Consider the following 22,477-nt stretch of genomic DNA (forward strand, 5'->3'; position numbering starts at 1 on the left):
TGTTATTACTGTATCTAATGAGATTGTTAAAAAGCATACTTACTGGTCATTCATAGTAACAACGACGACTGATATTCGACACCTGCAAAGACAGCGCGTGCAATGCATGACCATGACCGTGATATAAAACCATGCTCACAAGGGAGCATAGGTCTGCTTTTGCCTGCACAAGCACCATGGAGAAATCAGGCACAACAGCTATGACCGTCAGAAAGGACGTAAGATGTGCTTAAAGCGAGATTAAGATAAATATACAAGGCAAGAAAATGGGCTGAGTTTAAATTAAATTTTATAAATGGTCATTGATTTCCATCTCCGAATTATTTACAAGATAGAAATAAGATGTAAAAGCAAATCAATACTCATTCGAACTATCAGCAACAGCAGGTGCTTTGCAGATGGGGCACATATTCTTCATTGACAACCACTTCTTGATGCAGTCAACACGCCCACAGTTCTTTATTGTGCCCACTTTGTCCACGCTCCTGTATTCTTCTTGTCAATTCTGATCACCATCAAGGTACGGAAATGTTAGGCACGCTAAAATGCCACGTTGATTACCAAAAAATGTGTTTCAATTTTGATGTCATTCTGGACCAAATCAGTACCAAACCCGACTTTCAGTCTGAAATTTTGAAAACAATAATTGCAATGCTAAGCTGCAGAAACAAATTAGCTCACACGGGCATCCTGTTAATTCACCCAGAATCCTGCCCTCTGATTTATATTTCCAGATGTATGCCTGGACACGGTTCAAGACCATGAATCATGATATTGTTCTTGTGAAGCTTAATCTTGACGATACCTTCACCTATATCTCGAGGTTTACTAAAAATATAATGAATCACCATTAACACAACTATTACTTACAAGGCAGATAGCACAGGATGTTTCCTCCTCGCCTTTGTCGGAAGAAAGGCTTATTGTCTCCATCAAGCACTTTGAAAACACATCTTCAGGCAATCCTGTGTTGACATTCCCTATCCTTTCTCCTAAAGCAAGTAGTTCCTGCCCGGGTGACAGCAGATGATTTTAAGTAAAGGAAAAACAAGAAAAGCTGCCAGTCAAAAAAAGTCATTTCCTGAAAATACTAACCTCATAACTCATGCTGTCAACATCCAGTCTCATGTCCCCGTATTGATCAAATAAATTTATGGAGCCATATAAATATGGGTGATCTAACATCATGAGAGCCTGCAAAGATGTAAAATAAATATGTGAGTAAGCAATGAGCTGCAGCAGGACTGTCATAAATAAGCCCTAAATGGAAACACCAATCAAGCAGAAGCCAAATTCTGGTTTTGTGGAGATATGTACACATTGCATAGAGGAGAGAGAGCATGGATCATAAAATAGTTCAGACGCATCCCACAGCTTAGCATTTTGCACTAAGTGGCTACCTCTAAGACTTGAACCTGCACTCTCATGGTTACAACAAGTAAAATTGCAAGACTTCACCACCACAAAACACAAACACAAACACACACAAAGTAATAATAATAATAATAAAGCCAGAGGAAAGGAAAGAAAACTGGAAGAAATTCTAGCCTCGTCCACAGCACAAGTCACAATAGATTACCACGCACCTCAGATCCCATTCTGTCATGTGCACCCACCACATTAGAAAGTGATTGGAATCTCTCAATAGATATCCTTGGCCTTCCTTCTCTTTGATTGCTGTGCCAACCTCCAGAAGAAAGTGGCCTCGGATATCTGGAATTATGGGTTTCTGAAAGAAAATGCTGACCATTTTCAATAGCAGTTGTTTCTTGTCCGAAATGAGAGCAGCTTATATCAGCCCGACATGTAGGTATAGCTCGTCGAGGATAACTATTCTGCCCCTCCCTAGAAGCCTGGGCATGAAAGCCGTGAAGATATCGTGGTGGTGCAGCAGGATTTCTGCTTATGATGGATTCATGGTTGTACCAGTGAATATCCGTAGGATTAATGCTGATTCATCTCGTGGCTCAAGGAATTATTTGCTGCAATTGTAAATTGTAAATTACGTTTATATTAGAATTGCGGGGAAAACTAAGAGTAGAAAATAGCAAGCAATATATCTTAAACTAGCCTTAAGTATGAAACCTCCCATGTGCAGGAGGAGGAATACCAATATGGTTGCTCATAAGCAGTTATATCAGCATTTAAGTTAGAAGCATTTAAGTTAGAAGCATCCACCGGCCCAGGATGGTTTCGGAGATGAGATGTTGAAGAAAAAGGATGGGACGAGTAACTTAATAAATGAGTTCTCCTTAGGTTGGGCTCCAAATCAAGTCGAGACCTGCTTCTCACATTCCTTGGAGAATCTTCACACCCAATTGACAGGCTGCTACTCATGTAGGGAGGTAAACCAGAAGGGTCAAAGTTATTTCTATAATCTGAAGTTGGTTTCTCATGGTGAAGTTCAAAAGAATTGGAGGTACTTCCTGCACTGTAGATACCGCTGGTGCCGCCTCTTTCCCGCGATGTAGAAACACCAGTGCCTTTTCTTTTGAATGGCCCTCTTCCCGTGCTCATTGTTTGATCAAGTAAACCACCCTCAACTACATGGATACCATGCCTGTTGTATTGATTAGAATGAACCTGGGCAAGCATTGAGCTCTGGAGGAGGATAAAAGTTTCCACCAGCTGAAAAGTGAGGGAACACATCATGTGGGGGGCCAGAAATGGGAGTGTAAACTTGTGGACCTTCTGACCTGAAATATGTTTAAGAATGCTCTAGTGATCCGCTTTCCAGGATCTGTCTGTTGTAATTGCTCTCTGTTGCAACCTCTCGTTGCTTACAATAAGAACAGTAATCTAAGGCAGAATCTCTCTGTAGAGGAATCACTCCAGATTTTGTATTAAGAATAGTAAATTGTCTGATTACAAGAAAACTGTCTATCTTATGCTATGCTCTCTTCTTAAATACCCTCTACTAATGAATTATAATCTACTACGTATTTGAACTCAAATCCTAATCTAACTAGGAAATAATAACTACAGCTAATAAGCTTTTAATCAGCTTTCACGATTCCTTGGTTTCCCATGTCTCTGTCTTCCAGTAGTATTTGTGTTTTACAGGGTTCCTTCCTCTGTCTCCTCCTGATTTGCATCAATTGCTAACTCCTCTGAAGAACTTGACTCTGGCAAGTTATGGTGAACATATGCAGTAAACAAGTCTGGGTGCAGGCGTTGAAGCTCAGTTCCTTTGACCCATGCTGAGTCGGAGAGGGGTCGATGTCGCCAGTGGACTAAGAATTTGTAGTATCCCCCGCGACGCGTAGAAACGAACTGGTGATCCATGATGGAGGCAATGTCCTCTTGTGGTGTAGTGGTTGTAGGAACTTTAGGAAGGCATGCTGGCATTTCCTCTGTTCTGGAAGTATGACTTGAAACATCTTCATCACTTTTAAAGGCAGTAATGTCTTCAATGTTGAAAACTGGACTTATGCCAAATTCAGAAGGTAAGTCTATGACATAGGCATTGCTGCCTAATTTCTTAGTAATGCGAAAAGGACCCGCACGACGCGCGTGTAGTTTGGAAAAACTTCCTGAAGGAAATCTTTCTGGTTTTAGACGAACCAGCACCATGTCACCATTGTGAAATTGTCTGTCCTTGCGCCTAACATTGGCAGAGGTGGTGTATGCTTCGGTATTGAGAGATAGACGTCTTTTGACCTCTGCATGAACATCTCTCATATATTCTGAAAAATCCAAGCCAGCTTCACTTGGTCTGGGGGGTAAGGGTAATGGTTTGAGATCCATGGGGGTGTAGGGTCGTCTCCCATATACTGCTTCAAATGGTGTATGTCCTGTAGATCTGTTAACAGAATTATTAATAGCAAACTCTGCTTGTGGGAGCACAAGGTCCCAGCTGGTTGCATGGTCTGCGATGAGGCAGCGTAGCAGGTTTCCCAAACTTCTGTTGAGGACTTCAGTCTGACCATCTGTCTGTGGATGGAATGCATTGGAAAAATTTAACTTTGTCCCCATTTTTGTCCATAAAGTCTTTCAAAAATAGCTAACAAATTTGACATCTCTGTCAGACACAATGGAGAGGGGTACACCATGTAGTCGGATCACCTCTTGTAGGAATAAAACTGCTACCTTGGATGCATCAAAGGTCTTGTTGCAGGGGATGAAGTGAGCCATTTTTGAGAATCGGTCAACTACTACCATAACTGAATCATTTTGTCGAACCGTCCTAGGCAATCCGAGAACAAAATCCATGCTAATATGCTGCCATGGGTGGTCTGGGATTGGGAGGGGTGTGTAGAGTCCAGCTTGGTTTTTAGTCCCTTTGTTTAGTTGACAAATCTTGCACCGATCAACCACTTTGTGCACATCTTTACGCAATCGAGGCCAGTAGAACCGATCAGCAACTATGGCATATGTTTTGTCATAGCCAAAATGTCCAGCCAATCCACCACTATGGAGTTCAGTGATGATGAATTCACGGAGTGAACCTTTGGGGATGCAGAGCCTAGTACCACAAAATAAGTAATCATTTTTCAGCGAATAGTCTCCTCCAGTTATCATGATTTTGGCTTGTAAGTTGCTCCATATTGTGCCAAAATCATCATCATCAGTGTATTGAGTCTTAATTTCTTCAAGGCCCGTAGCATGAACTGAGAACATATGCAGCAAGTGGAGTCGTCGGCTTAGCGCATCAGCCACTTTATTCTATGTTCCTGCTTTGTGTTTGATGATGAAATCAAATTGTTGCAAGTATGTTGTCCAATGGGAATGTCTTGGGTTGAGTTTGCTTTGAGAGCCAAGGTGTTTCAAGGAGTCATGATCTGTGTAAAGGATAAACTCTCTATGGATTAGGTACGGGCGCCAATGCTTAATGGTCTGAATCAAGGCATAAAATTCCATGTCGTATGTTGAATATCTCTGACGAGTGTCATTGAGCTTTTCGCTGTAAAAAGCGATTGGATGTCCTTCTTGACTTAGGACTCCCCCGATTCCTATATGTGAGGCATCACAAGCCACTTCAAAGAGTTTGGAAAAATCAGGGAGTCTTAAGACTGGTGCATTCCCCAGCTTATCCTTGATGTCAGCAAAGGCTGTGTTTGCTGCTGTTGTCCAATTGAAATTGGTACCCTTTAGGCATTCGGTTATTGGGGCCATGATAGTGCTGAAATTACGAATAAAACGCCGATAAAATGTAGCTAGACCATGAAAGCTACGGACCTCAGAGATGGTTCGAGGTGTTGGCCAATTCTGAATGGCTTGTATCTTAGCGGGATCCACTTCAACGCCTTTGCTGGAAATGATAAAGCCTAAAAAATAGACTTTCTTCTTCAGGAATGAACATTTGGCATGATTAATATAGAGTTGCTCTGCCTGTAATGCTGTTAAGACTTGTTCCACATGGGCTAAGTGATCCTGCAAACAGTTGCTGAAAATTAAAATATCATCAAAGTACACCACAACACATTTCCCCAGAAATGGTTTGAGAATTTGTGTCATAACACGCATGAAGGTGCTTGGTGCTTTGGTTAATCCGAAGGGCATGACTAGCCATTCGAATAGCCCCTCTTTTGTTTTGAAAGTTGTCTTCCATTCGTCACCAGGACGGATGCGAATTTGATGATATCCACTACGTAGATCAATTTTGGTAAAAATGGAGGCGCCGTTTAGCAAGTCCAACATGTCATCCAGCCGTGGGATTGGGAATCGGTATTTGACTGTTATTTTATTAATTGCTCGACTGTCGACACACATCGGCCAGCTTCCATCTTTTTTTGGCGTGAGCAGTACTGGAACTGCGCAGGGACTAAGGCTCTCTCGAATGAATCCTCTGTCCATTAGCTGTTGGACTTGTCGGTTGAGCTCTTCATTCTTTGCAGGGCTCATCCTGTAATGGGGTAAATTGGGTAAAGATGACCCTGAGATGAGATCAATTACGTGTTGTACATCCCACATTGGTGGCAATTGGTGGGGCATCTCGTCTGTCATGATGTCTTGGAATTTTTCAAGTATGGATGCCAGCTCCTTGGGCACTAGGCCATCAATTTGTTTCACTTCGCGCCTTACTACAAACAATAACATTTGTTCTCCATTTACAACTTGAGAGAACTGCCGCATATTCAATGCTGGTACCTGTTTTGGTGTTGTTTCAAATTCTGCAATTGGTAATGGGACTAGGACTAGCTTCTTGCCTTTAAACTGGAAGGAGTAGGTATTGGTGTAACCATTATAGGAGACTCTTCTGTCGTAAAGCCATGGTCGTCCCAATAACATGTGGCAGACAGTCATCGGAATGATATCGCACCATGCTTCATCTACATACTCTCGTCCCAATGAGAACTGTACTAGGCATCGGTGTTTTACTAAGACTGAGTTGTGTTCATTAACCCAACTTATTCGGTAGGGAGAAGGGTGTGTCTCGGTCTTTAAATGCAGTCGTTCTACTGCTGTTTCAGAGATTACATTCATGCCACTACCGTTATCGATTATCACATTTAGTGCTTTGCCCCCATGTTCTAATCGTGTATGGAAGATGTTGGTGCGCAACCATTCCTGATTGGTTTTGAGTTCAGTTTTGTTTCCTGTTAATATTCAGTGAATAACACAGCTTGGAAGATCAGAAGCGTCTAGGTGTTCCTCCTCCTCAGTTGCAAGTTCTTCAGTTTTTTCTCCTTCCGCCTCACCCATTATTGTCAACTCTTTTTCACATATAAAGGCGAGTTTCTTATCTCTGGTGGGACATACCACAGCATAGTGTCCAAACCCTTTGCATTTGTAGCACTGTGGACCATCACTTGTAATCTTTGCTTTTCCTCTTTGTTCTCCCAATATTGAGCCTCCCGGTCTGTCATATGGTGAGTGTGGTTTTTGTATGGAAAAGTTTGTCGAATGTCCTGGTTTTCCCTCCATTGGCATGACTTTCCTGCCTGTTGTGTTCCCTAGTTGTTTCTCAATACGCAGTGCTAGTTGGTATGCTTCTTCCACCGTAATGAGTCGTGCGATCAGCATTTCTTTGTATAGTTCTCCACGTAAGCCATTGCGATATCGGGCTAGTGTCTGTTGGTCGGTCTCTGCAATTCTGCTACGAACAGTCAATTCATGGAACCTGTCTGTATACTGATCCACTGTTAAGGACCCCTGCCTTAGTTGCAGCATTTCTTCAAACATCATCTGCTCATAATCAATGGGTAAGTATTTCTTTTTTCAGTCGTTCCTTCATCTCCTCCCAGTTTGAGATCGGTGGGCGTTGAGTTCGTCGCAGTTGTTCTTCCACGCTGCCCCACCAGACACGAGCATGTCCCTTCAATTTCATCCTGATATACCGGACCTTTCGATCTTCTGATACAGCAAACCAATCAAAATAGTCTTCTATGGCAGTTAGCCAATCTTCAAAAGCATGTGGTTCCAGTTTGCCATAAAAATCAGGCACATCCACCTTCATTCGTTTAGTGAGTTCATCGATTGGTTGAGTTTCCAGCCCTCGCCTGTCACAGTGTTGTGGAAGTTCTTCTCTGTGATGTTGCAGTCGGTGGTGCTGGGGTTCAACGTCTCTGTAATCAGCGTCCAGGTTTTCCCCTAGTGCCTCCTCACGAAATTGTCCACGCCCCCTTCTATTGGGAGACCTTGCTCTACGTTCATCCACAGCATCTATTCGGTTAGCAAGCTGTTCTAACATAGTGGTGATATGGATGATTTGTTGCTGTAAGTCTGCATGTTCACATGGGGAATTAGTAGGGGCTGAGCTGTTCGACATTGGATAGGAATTACCACTTCGGGTTACAGTCATGAACCGCTCTGATACCAAATTGGTGTAATTGCTCTCTGTTGCAACCTCTCGTTGCTTACAATAAGAACAGTAATCTAAGGCAGAATCTCTCTGTAGAGGAATCACTCCAGATTTTGTATTAAGAATAGCAAATTGTCTGATTACAAGAAAACTGTCTATCTTATGCTATGCTCTCTTCTTAAATACCCTCTACTAATGAATTATAATCTACTACGTATTTGAACTCAAATCCTAATCTAACTAGGAAATAATAACTACAGCTAATAAGCTTTTAATCAGCTTTCACGATTCCTTGGTTTCCCATGTCTCTGTCTTCCAGTAGTATTTGTGTTTTACAGGGTTCCTTCCTCTGTCTCCTCCTGATTTGCATCACTGTCGAGATGCACAGTTGAGTCCACTTGTTGAAATAGGATTGATCGGATGAGAAAAAAGAACCATTTTCCTGAGAGACTGCCCTTCCTGCAACAATTATTTTAAGAACATAAATAGCTTTCAAGACAAGGCAAAGTCACGACATAAGAAGTTGGCAGATGAAAGAGCAAAAGCTGTTCCAGGCATGCAGGAGGTCAAATTTCCAAGGTGGAACACAATGGATGGGTACAGCTAATTTCACACCTGATATCAATGAAATTATTCAAATTCCACCAATATCTTCTATGGCAAAAAATATGAAAAGTGTTGTTTCAATTGGGCTAAAAATCAAAACATTCCTATAATCTTCATACTTTCACTTGCAAGAATAGCATGTCGCTAAATTGTAGCTATCATCCCAGTTAATGATCACCAAAGCAATGAATTAATGAAATATTTTCCCTTTATCATAATCATTGATAAATTCAAACCCCACATCAGTATCCTGGACATCATTTGTGCAAGGTTTTGAAGGAATACTAGCAGAAAGGCATTTTTACTGAGTAACACATAATAAAGCAACATACCCAAATGAACATAGAATTGTCCATGTACATCGAAAAGAAAAACTTACCTGTGAGAATTCGTTTTCTATTCCTGAATCAATTATTTCAATGTCACTTCAATTACTAGAACCAAAATAATATTACACAGTAAGAATGTCTTTATAAATCTTGTCAAGTTAATGCAGAAAATCAAAATGAGAGAAGAGAAAAAAAAAATTATGTTGTTTCAATAATGAAAAACTTATTATTTCATATAGGTTATGTTCCTTTATATATGATTAGAGGAGACGGTTAATTCCTTTAATAACTTCTCTAATAACTTGGATCAAACTCATCCATCATGAACAGACTAGGCCTAACTTAATAACCAACAGTCCAGAAGCCAAGCTGGGTGGCCATGGCTCCAGTCCTGCTCTATCTCAAAGTATTGACATGTGTTGAACATTTTTTTATGTCCCATAGCCTCTTACAGCAGAAGATGATTAAAGCTCTGGATTCTGACGAGGGGAAGAACCAACCTGCATAGAAGTCATCTACAATGATCAGAGAAATCACATATACAAGTATGTGTGCCAATATACATCAGTTTCTACATGTCATCAAAGCAGGCATCATACTAAGCTTTGCCTTCAAAACTCCGATTAATTGATGAAGATCGAACTTCGAGATGGTTCTATACCTGCTATACCAGAAAACCCAGACCCTTAAAACCAGAATGCTTGAAAATATGGTTGAAGAAATGAGTACATGACATTTATAATATTCGTTTGATTTTCTTCAGCAAAGTTGTTCATTACTAAGACGGGTAAACAAAAGTCAAAATTACTCATCAGTGAAATAATCACAATCAGTATGATGTCAGGCTATCTATTTGATAACCAATTGCCAGCCAAATCAAGGGGACAGAAGCTCACTAATGCGTTCAGTCTGCCAAGTGATTAACTACAAAAACTGAATCCCTCAAGCAACTCCTAAAATGAAGAGCAAATAGGGTTGAATTATAATGATTAAGCTTCAGAAATCAAAAGTGACTACATTTAAATGATAACAGACATGTAAAACAGGCTGTCTCAAATTTAGAAAATAAACTATGTAAACAGGTTATCTAGTTTTTCAATTTTGAATAAGTTGCAGAGTTTCAATAGGTAAGGTGTCTATGATTTTTACCATGAAGAATCGAGAACTGCAAAAAAATAAAAAAAACATTTTTCAAAAAATGAACTACTCCTGGAAGTCCCAAAAGAAAATGCCATGCAACACTGAGAAACATTTGTTCTAAAGGAGATAAAAGAAGAGAGAAAAGCAGAGTCAGGGAAGGTAATCTATGAACAAATAATCAAATCTAGAAAAATGAGAAAAATTGGTAATAATAAACTCGATGATCTGAATTGCTGACAGTAACAGTTCAAACAGGATTTTTATATACAGCAGTAATCCTATACAGCTGCAGGAATTCAATGGCAATTACTAAAACCTAATGCACTAAGAAAAAACAAATCATATAACAAATTCAAGAACAATGAACTTCAACTGGTCCCTGCTGCCAAATAAAATAAAATAAAATAAAATAAAAAAAACAGAGAGAGAGAACAACAATACTAGTAGCAATAACTACTTCCTTCTGTCTAAAGTGCCTCTTAAATAAGCTGGCTTACAAAGGATACAATGTTCATAGGGCAAAAATCCTATGGAAAACACACACAATTCCAAGAAAAAATGACAACAGCATAAATGATTGGAAGGGAAAAGGAAGGTTCTCATGTCTTTTATATGCTAGTACAACTATCACTCAAAGTCCAGCAGTGACACTCCTCTATGTAGGTAATGAATTCTACAGGCAATGCTAGCATTTCTTCATCCCTAGTGGCAGATTCACAAATCTGTTGTAGTTAAAAGAACTGATGCATTTACTCCCTTCACAAGACTAAGCAAAAACTCCTTAACAGTACTCAACAACCCCTACTGCTTGCTCCAGGGGCAATGTTAGCATTTCTTCATCCCTAGTGGCAGATTCGCAAATCTGTTGTAGTTAAAGAACAGTTCTCAGGAACTCCTTGACAGTACTCAAAAACCCCTACTGCTTGCTAAAGAAACACTACTGAGTTGCTTGGTATTGGAAAACTATGCGAGAGGCTGCAACAACCTAGATGAGCGAAAATAATATCTTGACCAGCATATTGAAATGTAAAAATGGCATCACATCAGCCATATGAATAGACAGCTAAGAAGAGCCCACAGAATAACACCCGCTCAGAACTGCGACATGCCCAAAAATGTCACCACAATCAAATAATGCTTGGATTCCTAATACAAAATCATTTTTCCAAACATCTACAAGGAACTAGGGCCACTCATTTCACATTTTTCTCTCACTCCAGCATTTCAATGGAGATTTCTCAAGATCCAGGAAACATCTAGCACTCACCCAATGCTGACAGGTTATTTGTCTTCTTTAGTGGGTCATGTATGCAACGTGTACGTGCCCCGCGATGCGCTGGAATTTTTTAAAATTTATTTTTATTTAATTTAATAATAATTAAAATAGATATTTATAAAAAAGGAAATTTTTATTTTTATTTTCTTATTCATATATATATATATATTTTAACATAAATATCTTTTTTTATTAGCAACATTTTTTTTAATACAAACTAAAAATAATTAAAATAAGTATATATAAAAACTCTGAATAAGAAAAAAATATCTTTTCAATCAAAATTTTGTTTTCTTATTAATTTAATTTGTATAAAAATATTATTTTTCAAAAATATTTTTTCTTAAATAAAAACATGTCATGATTTGATAAAAGCAAATTTCCATTAAAAAAACTGAAAAATCTTGACTTTTAAACGATTGCATGAAAAGTTTTTAAAAATAATTAATTTGATAAGATTACATAAAAAACAAACAAATGTTTTATTTGCATTGCAATTTTTTTTTTAAATGTGCATAATAAATTCATATAAAATTATTCATAAAATAATCATTAATATTACCGTTAAAAAAATTGAATTTTATTTGAAAATTATGATATAATTTAATAATTTTTAAAATGTTATTTTAATAATTTTATTAAGAAAAAATTATATAAAAAAAAACCCAGAAAGGCTATTAAAAAAGGGGCAGGCATGCCCGGGCTTAAAGCAAGGGATATTGAGGAATTAAGAGACGGCAATTGTAAATTCCGTTGTTCCGTGAACAAAAATCCTACGAACCATGGCTGAGCTGAATTAATTGCACATGCGTAAAGGGATAACGAGTTAAGAGTTGAAAACATTAAAGTGAGGAAAAGAATATCCCTCGAATTTGAAAGTGGATAAGGGTTGAAGCCACAATCAACGGTGTTGTGTCGAACGTGTAGGCTTTTATTTTTCAAGAGGTAAAAAAAAATATAAAGCAAGTAAAAGAAAAGGGAAGCGAGGAAAATCCCAAAAGCAAACTGGGCAGCCTTTTTGGGGTGCTCTACAGTCTACCCTGCACGACACCATCGTTTTTCTATTCTTCTTGGTTTTTGCAAGTTTCTTTTCTGTGGCTGACGTGAACCGCCATTCCGAAACAACCTCTCATCCAGCAATTTCTTTACTCTTCTTGGTTCTAGCCTTGGACAAGGACTCCAGGTCTAGGGCCAAACTTTTATTGCGAAGCACAATTCATCTCTCACAACTCCAAACTCTCTCCCACAGACAGTTCAAAGACAGTATTTGAGAACGCTGTTGAGACCCCTTTTTTACAAAATTTAACTCTCTTTTCTTTATTAACTCTTTTTTATGTTTTCAAATTGTTTTAATATACTAATATTAAAAATAACTTTTAAAAAATAAAAAAATTATTTTAATATATTTTCAAATAAAAAAAACATTTTAAAAAATAACTATTAACACTCTCAAACACCCCTTAAAACCAGAAGCAACTGAAAATGACTGGCCATCTTGACATTTTGATCGTCCAAACCAATTCCATCATTTTTAGGGTTTTGTCAAAGCATACAAAACATGGCAGGCAACATACCAATTGTGATCCTTTAATGTACAGCATTAGACTTCCAAAACTTGTCACCAAAAATGGGTCCCAGCAGGAAACAAAGGCCCATCCACCCAAAAAAATCTTGTTGGCTACAAACTCTTGGCAAGCAGCCTCCCTCGTAGGAGATCTAAATTTTTCATCTATTCATGCAAAAGCATCCAAGGGGTAGTTCTTCAGAATCTCTGCTCTATATGTGTCTAGGCAAAAACTGTCATTGTCCAAGAAAATACAGGACATAGGAAAGATTTTACAATAGAGATGAGAATCGACAGAAATATGCACGAAAAAATCTGTAATATGGAAACCAACCAAAAAGACTTCTTTCCAAGCACTGCACCAACTCTGAAGTGGTCATAAATGATACAACTTTAAATTTTCTGTCAATGTTTGAAAGTAGAGGCAACCGATCAAACATTCTCCGAGGCATCCCTTTTCAACTCTTCTGCACTCGGAGCAGTGGCCAACCTTTCTTCCAATGCTCTAGCTCCCCTTTCTCTGCAAGGGGAAGGAGTGGTCAGAAACTGGAACTTTTTTCCACCCATTAAAACTTAGTTTGCAATGACTGTATTCTTAATATTACAAGTCATCGGAAGTGCTTCGTGATTTTGAATCACTGTTTTAACTGTTCCTTCGGTTTTTTTTTTTTTCCTTCAAAAAATTGCCGAGCATTTTTTGTTACTGCTGTTACTTAATAATACTATACACACAAGTCTATCGATTCATAAAAGCTCATATTGAAGATGTTCGATTAAATTGGGTTAATTTAACAATCTCCTAGTAGTTGAAAAGAACATGTATCCTTATCCAAAGTTTGAAACTGAATGGATAAACTTACCTCCTCCTAGTTGCCTCAATGGGATCAGAACCAGGCAATGAAGCATCTCCCAAGGTATCACCATGGGCTTCAGTAGAAGTTTCAAATCTTCCACAAAGCATCCGATGGAATATTGATGCAATAGGATCAATGATTGGCCTGGAAGCAGATAGAGAGAGGGAGATGGAAGAACGTAAACAAACTCATACATTCCATGGACTAAAAAACCAGTGTCTTGCAAGAAAAGGAGAAAATACCCGAGGGATTCAGGGAAGAAGGATGAGAATGAAAAATCATCACTTGGATCACCCCTTAGTTTTGTTTCTGGTTTCCTCTGAAAGTATCTCAAGTAAATCCAGCTCATATATGTGCCAAATATTAAGGTTGGAAGATATGCTGCAGACTCTGGGGTAAAGAAGCTTATAGCAATAGCTATCAAGAGCATAAGAGATGGAAACCACTGCATGACATTTGAAACAGCACCAATGAGAATGTAATGAGGCATCTTTTCAACTTGCAAAACAAATCATCAGGTGATACTTCAAGGCAAGAGGTGAAGTAATCAACCCTATTGTACACGTCCATACCTTAGCCTTTATTCTCAATAGAGACAGCTCTTGGTCTGGTATAATTTGCTTAATGCCAACCAAGAAACCAGCTAGGATCCCCTGGAAGCCAGAAATAGGCATATAACTACCACAAAGAACAAAGATAATCAGTATAATGGCAATAGTATAAGTAGCAGAAGCAAAACAAATACATCACGCTTTGGAAGCACATACTTACAGGTAATTTTCCTGCCTTGTTATGTAGTACAAGCTAATAGCAGTAATGAAAACGCAGATGGAAATGAGAAAGTTGACTATGAATATGAACTTCAAGAACTCTTTAGAACCCCATACTGGCTCAAGAAGCTTTCCCATGATGAGGAGGCATAAAGTGCTTGCAACAACCTACAGAACCATTTCATTATTTGTGCAACTTTATGAAGGAAAATAAAAGCCATAGGACATTTATACAAACCAAAACAAATATTAACACTATCAACAGATGAACTACATGCCCCATATATCGATTGTTCGATGTAACCAGCTGTTATGAGGTTCCATACAAAAGGAATCGTCCTGCAAACCAAAAAAATCATGCAAGGAGTAAATTTCTTATCATTGAAATGAAGCTTATACATATAAAGCATTGTGCATGAACGATATCAATCTCCACAACCTAACAAAGAGGGCAATCAAGTATAGTAAGTTCATAGCTGTCTCCGTCTTTGATCCCCTGTACTGGCAATTATTTTTTTCTTACCGTATGTCATTAATATCCACTAATTTCTAGAGAAAATCTCATCCAATCAACTGTTCATTGTACCATGGTAGGGCCATACCAACAGCAAGGATATGTTTACCAATAATTCAGGCAATTACACTAAAATAAGCAAGTCGAAGCAAGTTTCAATATCTTGTGTTCTAAAACGTGAGATCAAGGAAAAATACAAGTATGACATGCCTATTTTAAAGGCAGAGTAGTCCAAAGTGATTTAAAGGCTCTGTTGTCCAAAGCGATTAACATTCCATGATTAGTATCCGGAAGAGTAGAAACTTCTAATCTATCTCCAGATGTTACTTTGATTTGCAGCATTGGACCAACACGTTGTTTTTATGATCTTTAAAAAGTGATTTTAAAAAAAAAAAACAGCATAAAAAAACCACGATTCCAGCCAAATCCTAAACTATTGTATTTAACCAGAACAATAATTCCCACGCAAAGATCCAGCAGCTCGCCAGACAATGCACCCCCACTTTTCAAGCTCCTTCAACCAGGACAATAACAACAAGAAAAAAATGGCAGCAAATCAACATTGAAATTATCAAAACATATCTACAAGTTCATGGGTATATAGAAAGATTCAATTAGTAAATTTCTTTTTTAATTCCTCTGAGTCCACGCTGCATATCTCGAGTAGTTAGCTCTCAGCTCCTAACATTCTGCCTCACGTTACCATTTCCGGATCCTTTACCGTCTCTAATCAATAACACATTACTAAAATACACACTGCGGAGATACCAATTTTTCAATTTAAAGGATAAAAATGAATGAAGCAAGCAAGGAATTCACGAATTGAAAAGTTAGAAGATACCTGGCAGGAATAAGAGCAAGATAGTTAACAGCAGGGGGTAAAATCTGAACTAAGATGTGACCGGTGACGAGAACAACCGCGAGACCTTTGCATAGCTTCGTGAATCCTGTAAACAAGCTCGCGCCCTGTCATTTGAAAACAATTAGGTTAATCGGGTCAAGATCCGGCAAGGAACAGCGAGAATTCAAGAAGAGATAGAGTGATTACTCCGAGAATGGGTGGAGAGCTCATAATGGAAAGATTTAGGGTTTTGATCGGAACAGTTTGATTTGGTTGAAAAATGCAACGGGTGATCTAGTAATCGCTTCCGTGAGTTTACTTACTGATAAAGATTAAGAGAGTTTCAACTTTCAACTCGAGTTGGCCCGGGTTTCTTAGATCAGAAAATGGTCTTGTATTTGTTCTTAAAACGACCTGCCGTTTAACCTTTTTGTTTTTTTTGGGATTGGAGTGTTTTTTAAAATAATTTTTGTTGAAAAACAAAATATGAATAAAAAAACTACAAATAATTTAAAATACGGGTTCGAATTCACGGACAAATAATTTTTTTTTTTAAAAAAAAAAAAAAACTCACAGGCAATGAAAAATTGTGAACATAAAAACATTTAAAATCTAAAGCAAAATGCATTTAACAACCACAAAATTAAATAATAATAATAATAATAATAACAACTAAGTCCTTATTTGATAAAAAAAAAAACATGTAGTAGGAAAATTGATGACAGTAAGTCAAACCGAAGAGATTGAGGTAAGAGGAGTTGAGTTCCAGTGAAGAAAAGGATATTCAACTACAGTTGCCATGTATGTATGTATGTATGTATGTATGTATGTAAACAAACAAAATTAGCTTACAGCAAGCTGTATATTATTATTTAAAATACAACTTCAAAACTAAAATCTAAATAAATAAACAGACAGCGCTACAATGCAGCACGTAATAAACAATAAACGACTCTAATTAGCACTGATGCTGCTGACACTGGATATCATAAACTGTTTAATGTATAGAAAAGGACATGACATGGACGATCGAATGAAAACATTTCAAGTTTTTTCACTTGAATTATCCACGATCAAACAACAACCTTAGAATGGTTTCATAAGTGTCATCTAGCTATGGCTTTTACGATCCTAAAATGCTATCCTAGAAACACTCATTCAGATAGAGTCTCGGCAGATGGGTCATTAATGAAGATACAAACCAGACCTTTCTCAGCTGACGTGAAAAGAAAAAAATCAGCTCTGCGTGGGAAGCAAGTGCTGAGCTTTCGTAGTGCACTTATGCCTTGACCTCATCCTACGGTTTTCTGGATTCATACTTTTGTAGATTTGTTCCCTCGAGCATCATGAGCAACAAAATCTACCCAGGAACATTTTCAATTTCTTGAAATACTGTCAGGAATATTGATTGAGGAGAGTGACCTTATTGCAAATGTAGATAGGTATCAATGCATGGTAAATAATTTTGCCTGTCACTATAGCAGAGTGCTCAGCTCCAGCTGCGACCTTCACAACTTTCACCCCATCAAGACCAATTACTTTATTCAAAAGAGCTCCAGATGAATCTGCTGGAATATATAAAAGAGAGGTGGTGAAATGACAACTACCTCCTCAATGCTAGAACTAACGCAGGAGACGATCATTTGATGTGCATGGCTCAAGTGGTTAGACAGTCGAAGTTGTTCAGAGTTATAAGACTACTGGGAATTAGCCATCTACGCTGTGAAACTGAAGCTCCTTACCCATCATTAAAAACAAGGAACTGCAAAAGTCTCTTCTTCCAGTTTTGAAAGTGATATAGAACAATTATTCATTACTTATCATATATATTTGTATTCATGTACAACAACGCTAATGCAGGTCGAATAAATGCACTACCCGAAAGGTGCTTCACTGCACTCATTTCCTCAAGATCACAAAGAACCCCATGGTAATTGACACCAAGCATACATACTTCTTCATCACCTGTTCAAGATATCTCATCATCATTTAAGTCTTAACACGTACAGAGGTGAGGGGTTGTTCAAGACTACGAATAAAGAGAGGAAAAGAAATGCATTGACCTGACAACAGTAAGCAGTGATTCCATCCAAGGGCAGCTTTCGTGCACCCCAAAGATGAAAGTGAAAGCTGAGGAAAGTTAGCATCAGAAGCGCCAGCAAAACCCCTTCCCCAAGTGTATAAATGACCGTTACCTGATGTGAGCAGGAACATGCAACATCAATAACAACAATAAATGGCTTGAGACTGGATCATAATATGAATTGCCAACAAAAGATTCAACTTGCAACACAAAAATACGTACTTTGGCATGTATTAGAAGATTTCATGTTAAGTTGTTCATCCCATTTCCCATCCAAAAGTTTTTGAATGGTTTGATGTTCTATAGGAATGTGAACCTAGGGTCCAAGATATTTATGCTAGAAATTTCCAGTCCAAAATATCTTTGTTTATTGTGTTCTGGAACAAAAATCAAAAGCTAGCATAATTTCATAACCACAAGCACATACCCGCTAATATGACGGGTGTTTCATGTTTAACGGACCTTTGCCAACCCGTGCTGTGAGGCATATAGACGATTAACTTTTTCTCCTCCATTTTTACTCCCTAAAACGCACCTTCGATTCTTGTAGCTGGCACTCAATCTCAACCACATAACCACTGGATGTCACACGAACCCCTGCAACCAGATTAACATATCCATCGTGGCCCAATAGCAAGTCCCAAGCAGGTCTCCTTAGCCAATTACAGTCCACATAGATTTTGCCTATATCCCCCCTTTGCCTAATAACTTGTAATGTCCTCGCTTTCTTCATCTTCCTTTCTCACAAACTCAACTTCACTTCGCCACAGATTCTAAGAGAATATATGGCCTCCACCAATACATTGATGAGCTGTGGCATTGCCACTGCTTTCCCTTCACTCCTATCATCTTCAAAGTCCAAATTTGCCTCTTCAATTCCACTTCCTAGTGTCAATGGCACCTCTCGTGTCACCATGTCAGCTGACTGGATGCCTGGCCAGCCTCGTCCACCTTACCTTGATGGCTCAGCCCCAGGGTAAATAGTACCACTAATAATTTAATGGACTGTAAATTAAATTTCAAACTTCGGATTTCTTCTTCATCTTCTTTTCATGTACATAATGTTACACAGCACATGCTGTTTTTGTGAAATTTTGTTCATGAGTTAGTTGGGATGGTGTGTTGCAGTGACTTTGGGTTCGACCCACTTAGACTGGGTGAGGTCCCTGAGAATCTCGAGAGATTCAAGGAGTCTGAGCTCATTCACTGCAGATGGGCTATGCTTGCTGTTGTAAGTCTTTTATTAATCTTAGTTGTTTCTCTTTTTTTTCATATGGCATGTTATAATTTTTTTATTTTTTTAAAATTATTTTTAATATCAATAAATATAAAAAAAAATATTTTAAATAAAAAAAATATTTTTTAAAATTAAAAAAAAAAACATAATTTAAACCGTATTTTTAAACAAACCTTTAAATCAGCACAAAAATCCCTTTAGCTGAGGAGGAGGGTATAATTTTACTTTTACTAATTTGATTTTAAATCATTATGCAGCCTGGAATCCTAATACCAGAGGCCTTAGGTCTGGGCAACTGGGTGAAAGCTCAAGAGTGGGCTGCAACCCCAGGTGGCCAAGCTACTTATTTGGGCCAACCAGTTCCATGGGGGACCCTCCCTACCGTCTTGGCCATTGAATTCGTTGCCATCGCCTTTGTGGAGCACCAACGTAGCATGGAGAAAGACCCAGAGAAGAAGAAGTACCCTGGCGGTGCTTTTGATCCTCTGGGCTACTCCAAGGACCCTAAGAAGTTCGAGGAATACAAAGTCAAAGAAATTAAAAATGGTAATCTAACAATTTTGGTGTATGGTTCCAATTCTTGTTGCTAACTTACGTGAGTTCTTGAATTATTACTAATCCAATACGCATCTGATCATGTCGTAGGTCGTCTAGCACTGTTGGCATTTGTTGGGTTCTGTGTGCAGCAGTCAGCTTACCCTGGCACTGGACCATTGGAGAACTTGGCAACTCACTTGGCTGACCCATGGCACAACAACATTGGGGACATTATCGTCCCTAGAACGCTTTCGCCTTGAAAAATCAAATCTTGCTTCGAGTATCTACTGTAAATTCCATGTAACCATGAAATGCTGTGAAATTTATTGCTCTATAGGCCATGCCTCTATGATCAACAGTGGGATTTGTTTTAGTTGTTGTTCAGAATTCTGTAAATCCTCATCACCGGACAGAACCCCTGATGTGTTGTCGGCCGAGTGATAAATAGGTTTGCTATCAATGTTGTTACTATCGCGAGATAGAATAAAAGAAAAGATAAAAAATAATTTTTTTAATAAATGCATTTGATGATGGTCTAGACCTCCAATACCCACTTTTAGATATATCTTCCCATGTCGCTATTTTAACATTAATAAGAAATAATTCGATTTCAGGTGATATAATTTTTCTACTCTTTATGAAACAAATCCACTTTTCATTGTTGAGATTATCTTTTTTTAGGATTAATCCCGCCCGTCATAAGATTTATGCATTCCTTCAATCCAGCAAAACATTTTAAATAATATAAAATCTTTTATTTCATATGAAAAAAAAAATATCCCACAAAACTAACAAATAAGGAGCTTTGTTGCTAAAGGAGTTTTTACCCCGAAACGAGTGTGTTTTTAAAATTTTACATCCAATATCATTCTTGCCAAATTTATTTTCTAATATTTGAGAAATTTTATGGTGATATGAAAATAAATAGTTGTGTTTTATTAGTTACTTTTTCAGTTCATTAAAAAAATAAATATTAAATATTAAAATTACCAACAAAATATTATATTCTTTTTTTTTTGTTAGGATGTTACCATTAATAAGCAACAGCATCTGCAGCTCTACTCTAGAAAAGAGTTGCCATTGTCAAAGGCTATAATGGTGTGTTGTTGATGGCAGCTGGATATTGTTGAAAGAAGTTGCACTAGCCAATGACAAATGGTGGCCATCATTGTTGACAAATGAGTAAAAAGAATTGTCATTGAAGCCTATAAATAGAGGCATGACTTGGAGAGCAAAATGAGAATTAGAGCTAGAGAGTGTGAGAGAAACACGTGAGAGAAAAAGAGGAGTGGCTGCCAAGGGTAGCAGCCCTGCTGCCTTGTGCAACAGTTTGTGTGAGAGCAATGGGAGTAGAGTAGAATAAATGTAATCCTCCTCCTCCATGTATTTATATTGTTCCTTTTCTCTATCTCTAATAATATCTACTTCTTCCGTAGATATAGATGATTTGTCAAACCACGTTAAATATTATGTTAATTTGCTTAGCCTTCAATAAACAACTATCAGAACATCATAAGAATTCCCAACATTTTCTTTATGTTTATGTTTTTTTAAGAAAAGAAATTTGTCATCATCAAAAAAATTCTTCATGTTAAGCTTGCAAACTTTAAGGCTTTGGCCCAAATAAAACTAACAACATAAAAGCCTAGGGCCCAGAGAAATTGTCCCCATGAATTTGCCTAGCAACTAGTCCACACGCGAAACACCTTACACAGTACATGACAGACGATGCTGAAGCCAAGTATTTGATTAAATTACTGAAATGCCACAAGCCAAGAAGCTTCGTTGGGATTTCATGGCTTCAGAACTTCATTTTTTCATAAATACTCTAAGATTTTGGTATTTATTGATAATTAATGGCGTGTGATTATATTTGGTTCAGTTAATATATTGAATCATGACTTGATTTGAAAGAATTTCATGATTTTTTAGAATTTAAATCAACAAGAATAATGCTAACTTTACAAAATGATTTTTTATAATAAAAAGATTTCTGGATTATACTAATGGTCCCATGAATTTGTTTGCGCTGCGTATCTCAGGACAGACATGTATTTTATGTTTTTTTTTTGGTGAAGAACAGACAAGATTTTATGTTTTTTGTCAACCAGATAAAGAGTTGACACAAATCTTATAAAACAGACAAGAACGCTAATGTAAAGAACAAACCAGTTTAGACATTTTTAATCTTTATTTTAAGCATATAAAATGAAGAATTATGTGTCCGAAATTTATTGTAAGAAATTACCTCAATCTAATAACGAATCAGCGCTGCATATCAAAACTTGAACGGAAAGTGTTCAATCTTCCATCTTCTTTTTTCTTCTCACAACATTCTCTATATTTTTCTCTGTTGTTTTGTTTTATAGTCGCATACCCTAAAAAATACAGTTAACCTCTCTTTTCTTTCCATTTAGCTATACACAATCACACACTTTCTTTTATTTATTTATTTATTTATTTATTTATTTTGGGATTGTAAGTGCTAATGACAGATGTAAATGGAGATACGGAGAGTGATGCATATAATTTTGGTATTGCTCTGCTGAAGATGTTAAGCGGAAGGAAATCAAACGATAGAGATTGCTGTTGGAATATTGCCAATTATGTGGCTGCCATTGTCAAAGAAGATGGCTGCAATGGTGGGTTGTTGGTGGCAGCCAACAACCATTGTCTAATGTCAAAGTTTGGTAAGTTTGGCAGCAACCATTGTTGACAAAAGAGCAAGAGGGGCTGCCATGGATGCCTATAAATAGAGGCATACATTAGAGAGCAAAATGAGAGAGTTGAGAGAGAGTGTAGAGCCAAAGATGTGAGAAATGTAGGAGAGAGTGGGCTGCCAAGGCAGCCAGCAGTAGCTGCCATTGCAGCACTGAAAAGAGAGAAATAGAGTGAGGTTGAGAGTTGCCAAAGAGGGGATGATTCCTCCTCCTCTATTGTTGTAAATCTTGTTCTCTCCCTATATAATGCAATAGCTTCTCC

At 37.8% G+C, this 22,477-nt stretch overlaps 4 protein-coding genes across 7 annotated transcripts; 1 reads left to right on the forward strand and 3 right to left on the reverse strand.

Annotated features, from left to right (window-relative positions):
• Positions 1-39: 39 nt before the first annotated feature.
• Positions 40-2,739, reverse strand: LOC133705760 (uncharacterized). Its single transcript, XM_062131149.1, has 7 exons — positions 2,072-2,739; positions 1,587-1,950; positions 1,096-1,194; positions 871-1,008; positions 614-742; positions 363-499; positions 40-163 (listed from the first exon to the last, which is right to left on the reverse strand). Exons 1-7 carry the CDS (start codon positions 2,650-2,652, stop codon positions 136-138), a joined length of 1,476 nt encoding a protein of 491 aa, XP_061987133.1. The 5' UTR covers positions 2,653-2,739; the 3' UTR covers positions 40-135.
• A 10,044-nt stretch (positions 2,740-12,783) lies between these two features.
• On the reverse strand, positions 12,784-16,026 carry LOC133705607 (rhomboid-like protein 19). 2 transcript variants are annotated; one of them, XR_009844313.1, is made up of 9 exons: positions 15,846-16,026; positions 15,639-15,763; positions 14,562-14,622; positions 14,285-14,451; positions 14,086-14,191; positions 13,756-13,958; positions 13,520-13,657; positions 12,994-13,179; positions 12,784-12,892 (listed from the first exon to the last, which is right to left on the reverse strand). XR_009844313.1 is itself a non-coding variant. In XM_062130898.1 (8 exons), exons 1-8 carry the CDS (start codon positions 15,867-15,869, stop codon positions 13,092-13,094), a joined length of 912 nt encoding a protein of 303 aa, XP_061986882.1. In that variant the 5' UTR covers positions 15,870-16,026; the 3' UTR covers positions 12,784-13,091. The 2 variants fall into 2 exon arrangements, 1 of the variants encoding a protein (XP_061986882.1); XM_062130898.1 differs by having other exon boundaries at positions 12,784-13,179.
• Positions 16,027-16,481: 455 nt separating this feature from the next.
• LOC133705609 (ultraviolet-B receptor UVR8-like) lies at positions 16,482-18,286 on the reverse strand. Of its 3 annotated transcripts, none has more exons than XM_062130901.1 (4): positions 18,149-18,286; positions 17,702-17,833; positions 17,517-17,603; positions 16,482-17,203 (listed from the first exon to the last, which is right to left on the reverse strand). In XM_062130901.1, exons 1-4 carry the CDS (start codon positions 18,234-18,236, stop codon positions 17,034-17,036), a joined length of 477 nt encoding a protein of 158 aa, XP_061986885.1. In that variant the 5' UTR covers positions 18,237-18,286; the 3' UTR covers positions 16,482-17,033. The 3 variants fall into 3 exon arrangements, with proteins under 3 accessions (XP_061986885.1, XP_061986884.1, XP_061986886.1); XM_062130900.1 differs by having other exon boundaries at positions 16,482-17,206; XM_062130902.1 differs by lacking the exon at positions 18,149-18,286 and adding an exon at positions 17,944-18,137 and having other exon boundaries at positions 16,482-17,206.
• A 220-nt stretch (positions 18,287-18,506) lies between these two features.
• Positions 18,507-20,014, forward strand: LOC133705608 (chlorophyll a-b binding protein 6, chloroplastic). Its single transcript, XM_062130899.1, has 4 exons — positions 18,507-18,697; positions 18,850-18,952; positions 19,216-19,504; positions 19,604-20,014. The coding sequence occupies exons 1-4, from the start codon at positions 18,507-18,509 to the stop codon at positions 19,753-19,755; spliced, it is 735 nt and encodes a 244-aa protein (XP_061986883.1). The 3' UTR covers positions 19,756-20,014.
• Positions 20,015-22,477: the final 2,463 nt, after the last annotated feature.

This window comes from Populus nigra, chromosome 10 (genome assembly GCF_951802175.1).
Source record: "Populus nigra chromosome 10, ddPopNigr1.1, whole genome shotgun sequence".
Lineage (NCBI taxonomy): Eukaryota > Viridiplantae > Streptophyta > Magnoliopsida > Malpighiales > Salicaceae > Populus > Populus nigra.

Bases quoted from the DNA above. Each gene is read 5' to 3' on its own strand.
- LOC133705609 (XM_062130900.1), bottom strand. From the start codon at position 18,236: ATGGAGGAGAAAAAGTTAATCGTCTATATGCCTCACAGCACGGGTTGG. The intron at 17,834-18,148 runs GTATGTGCTTGT...TGCTCACATCAG, and splicing joins AACACCCGTCATATTAGCGG to GTAACGGTCATTTATACACT. The intron at 17,604-17,701 runs GTCAATGCATTT...TATCTTGAACAG, and splicing joins TCACTGCTTACTGTTGTCAG to GTGATGAAGAAGTATGTATG.
- LOC133705608 (XM_062130899.1), top strand. From the start codon at position 18,507: ATGGCCTCCACCAATACATTGATGAGCTGTGGCATTGCCACTGCTTTC. The intron at 18,698-18,849 runs GTAAATAGTACC...GGTGTGTTGCAG, and splicing joins CTTGATGGCTCAGCCCCAGG to TGACTTTGGGTTCGACCCAC. The intron at 19,505-19,603 runs GTAATCTAACAA...ATCATGTCGTAG, and splicing joins AGTCAAAGAAATTAAAAATG to GTCGTCTAGCACTGTTGGCA.
- LOC133705760 (XM_062131149.1), bottom strand. From the start codon at position 2,652: ATGATGTGTTCCCTCACTTTTCAGCTGGTGGAAACTTTTATCCTCCTC. The intron at 743-870 runs GTAAGTAATAGT...AACCGTGTCCAG, and splicing joins CATCCTGTGCTATCTGCCTT to GCATACATCTGGAAATATAA. The intron at 500-613 runs GTTTGGTACTGA...GATCAGAATTGA, and splicing joins AATTTCAGACTGAAAGTCGG to CAAGAAGAATACAGGAGCGT.
- LOC133705607 (XM_062130898.1), bottom strand. From the start codon at position 15,869: ATGAGCTCTCCACCCATTCTCGGA. The intron at 15,764-15,845 runs GTAATCACTCTA...TTCAAATGACAG, and splicing joins GCTCTCCACCCATTCTCGGA to GGCGCGAGCTTGTTTACAGG. The intron at 13,658-13,755 runs GTATTTTCTCCT...ATCTGCTTCCAG, and splicing joins TTCTTCCCTGAATCCCTCGG to GCCAATCATTGATCCTATTG.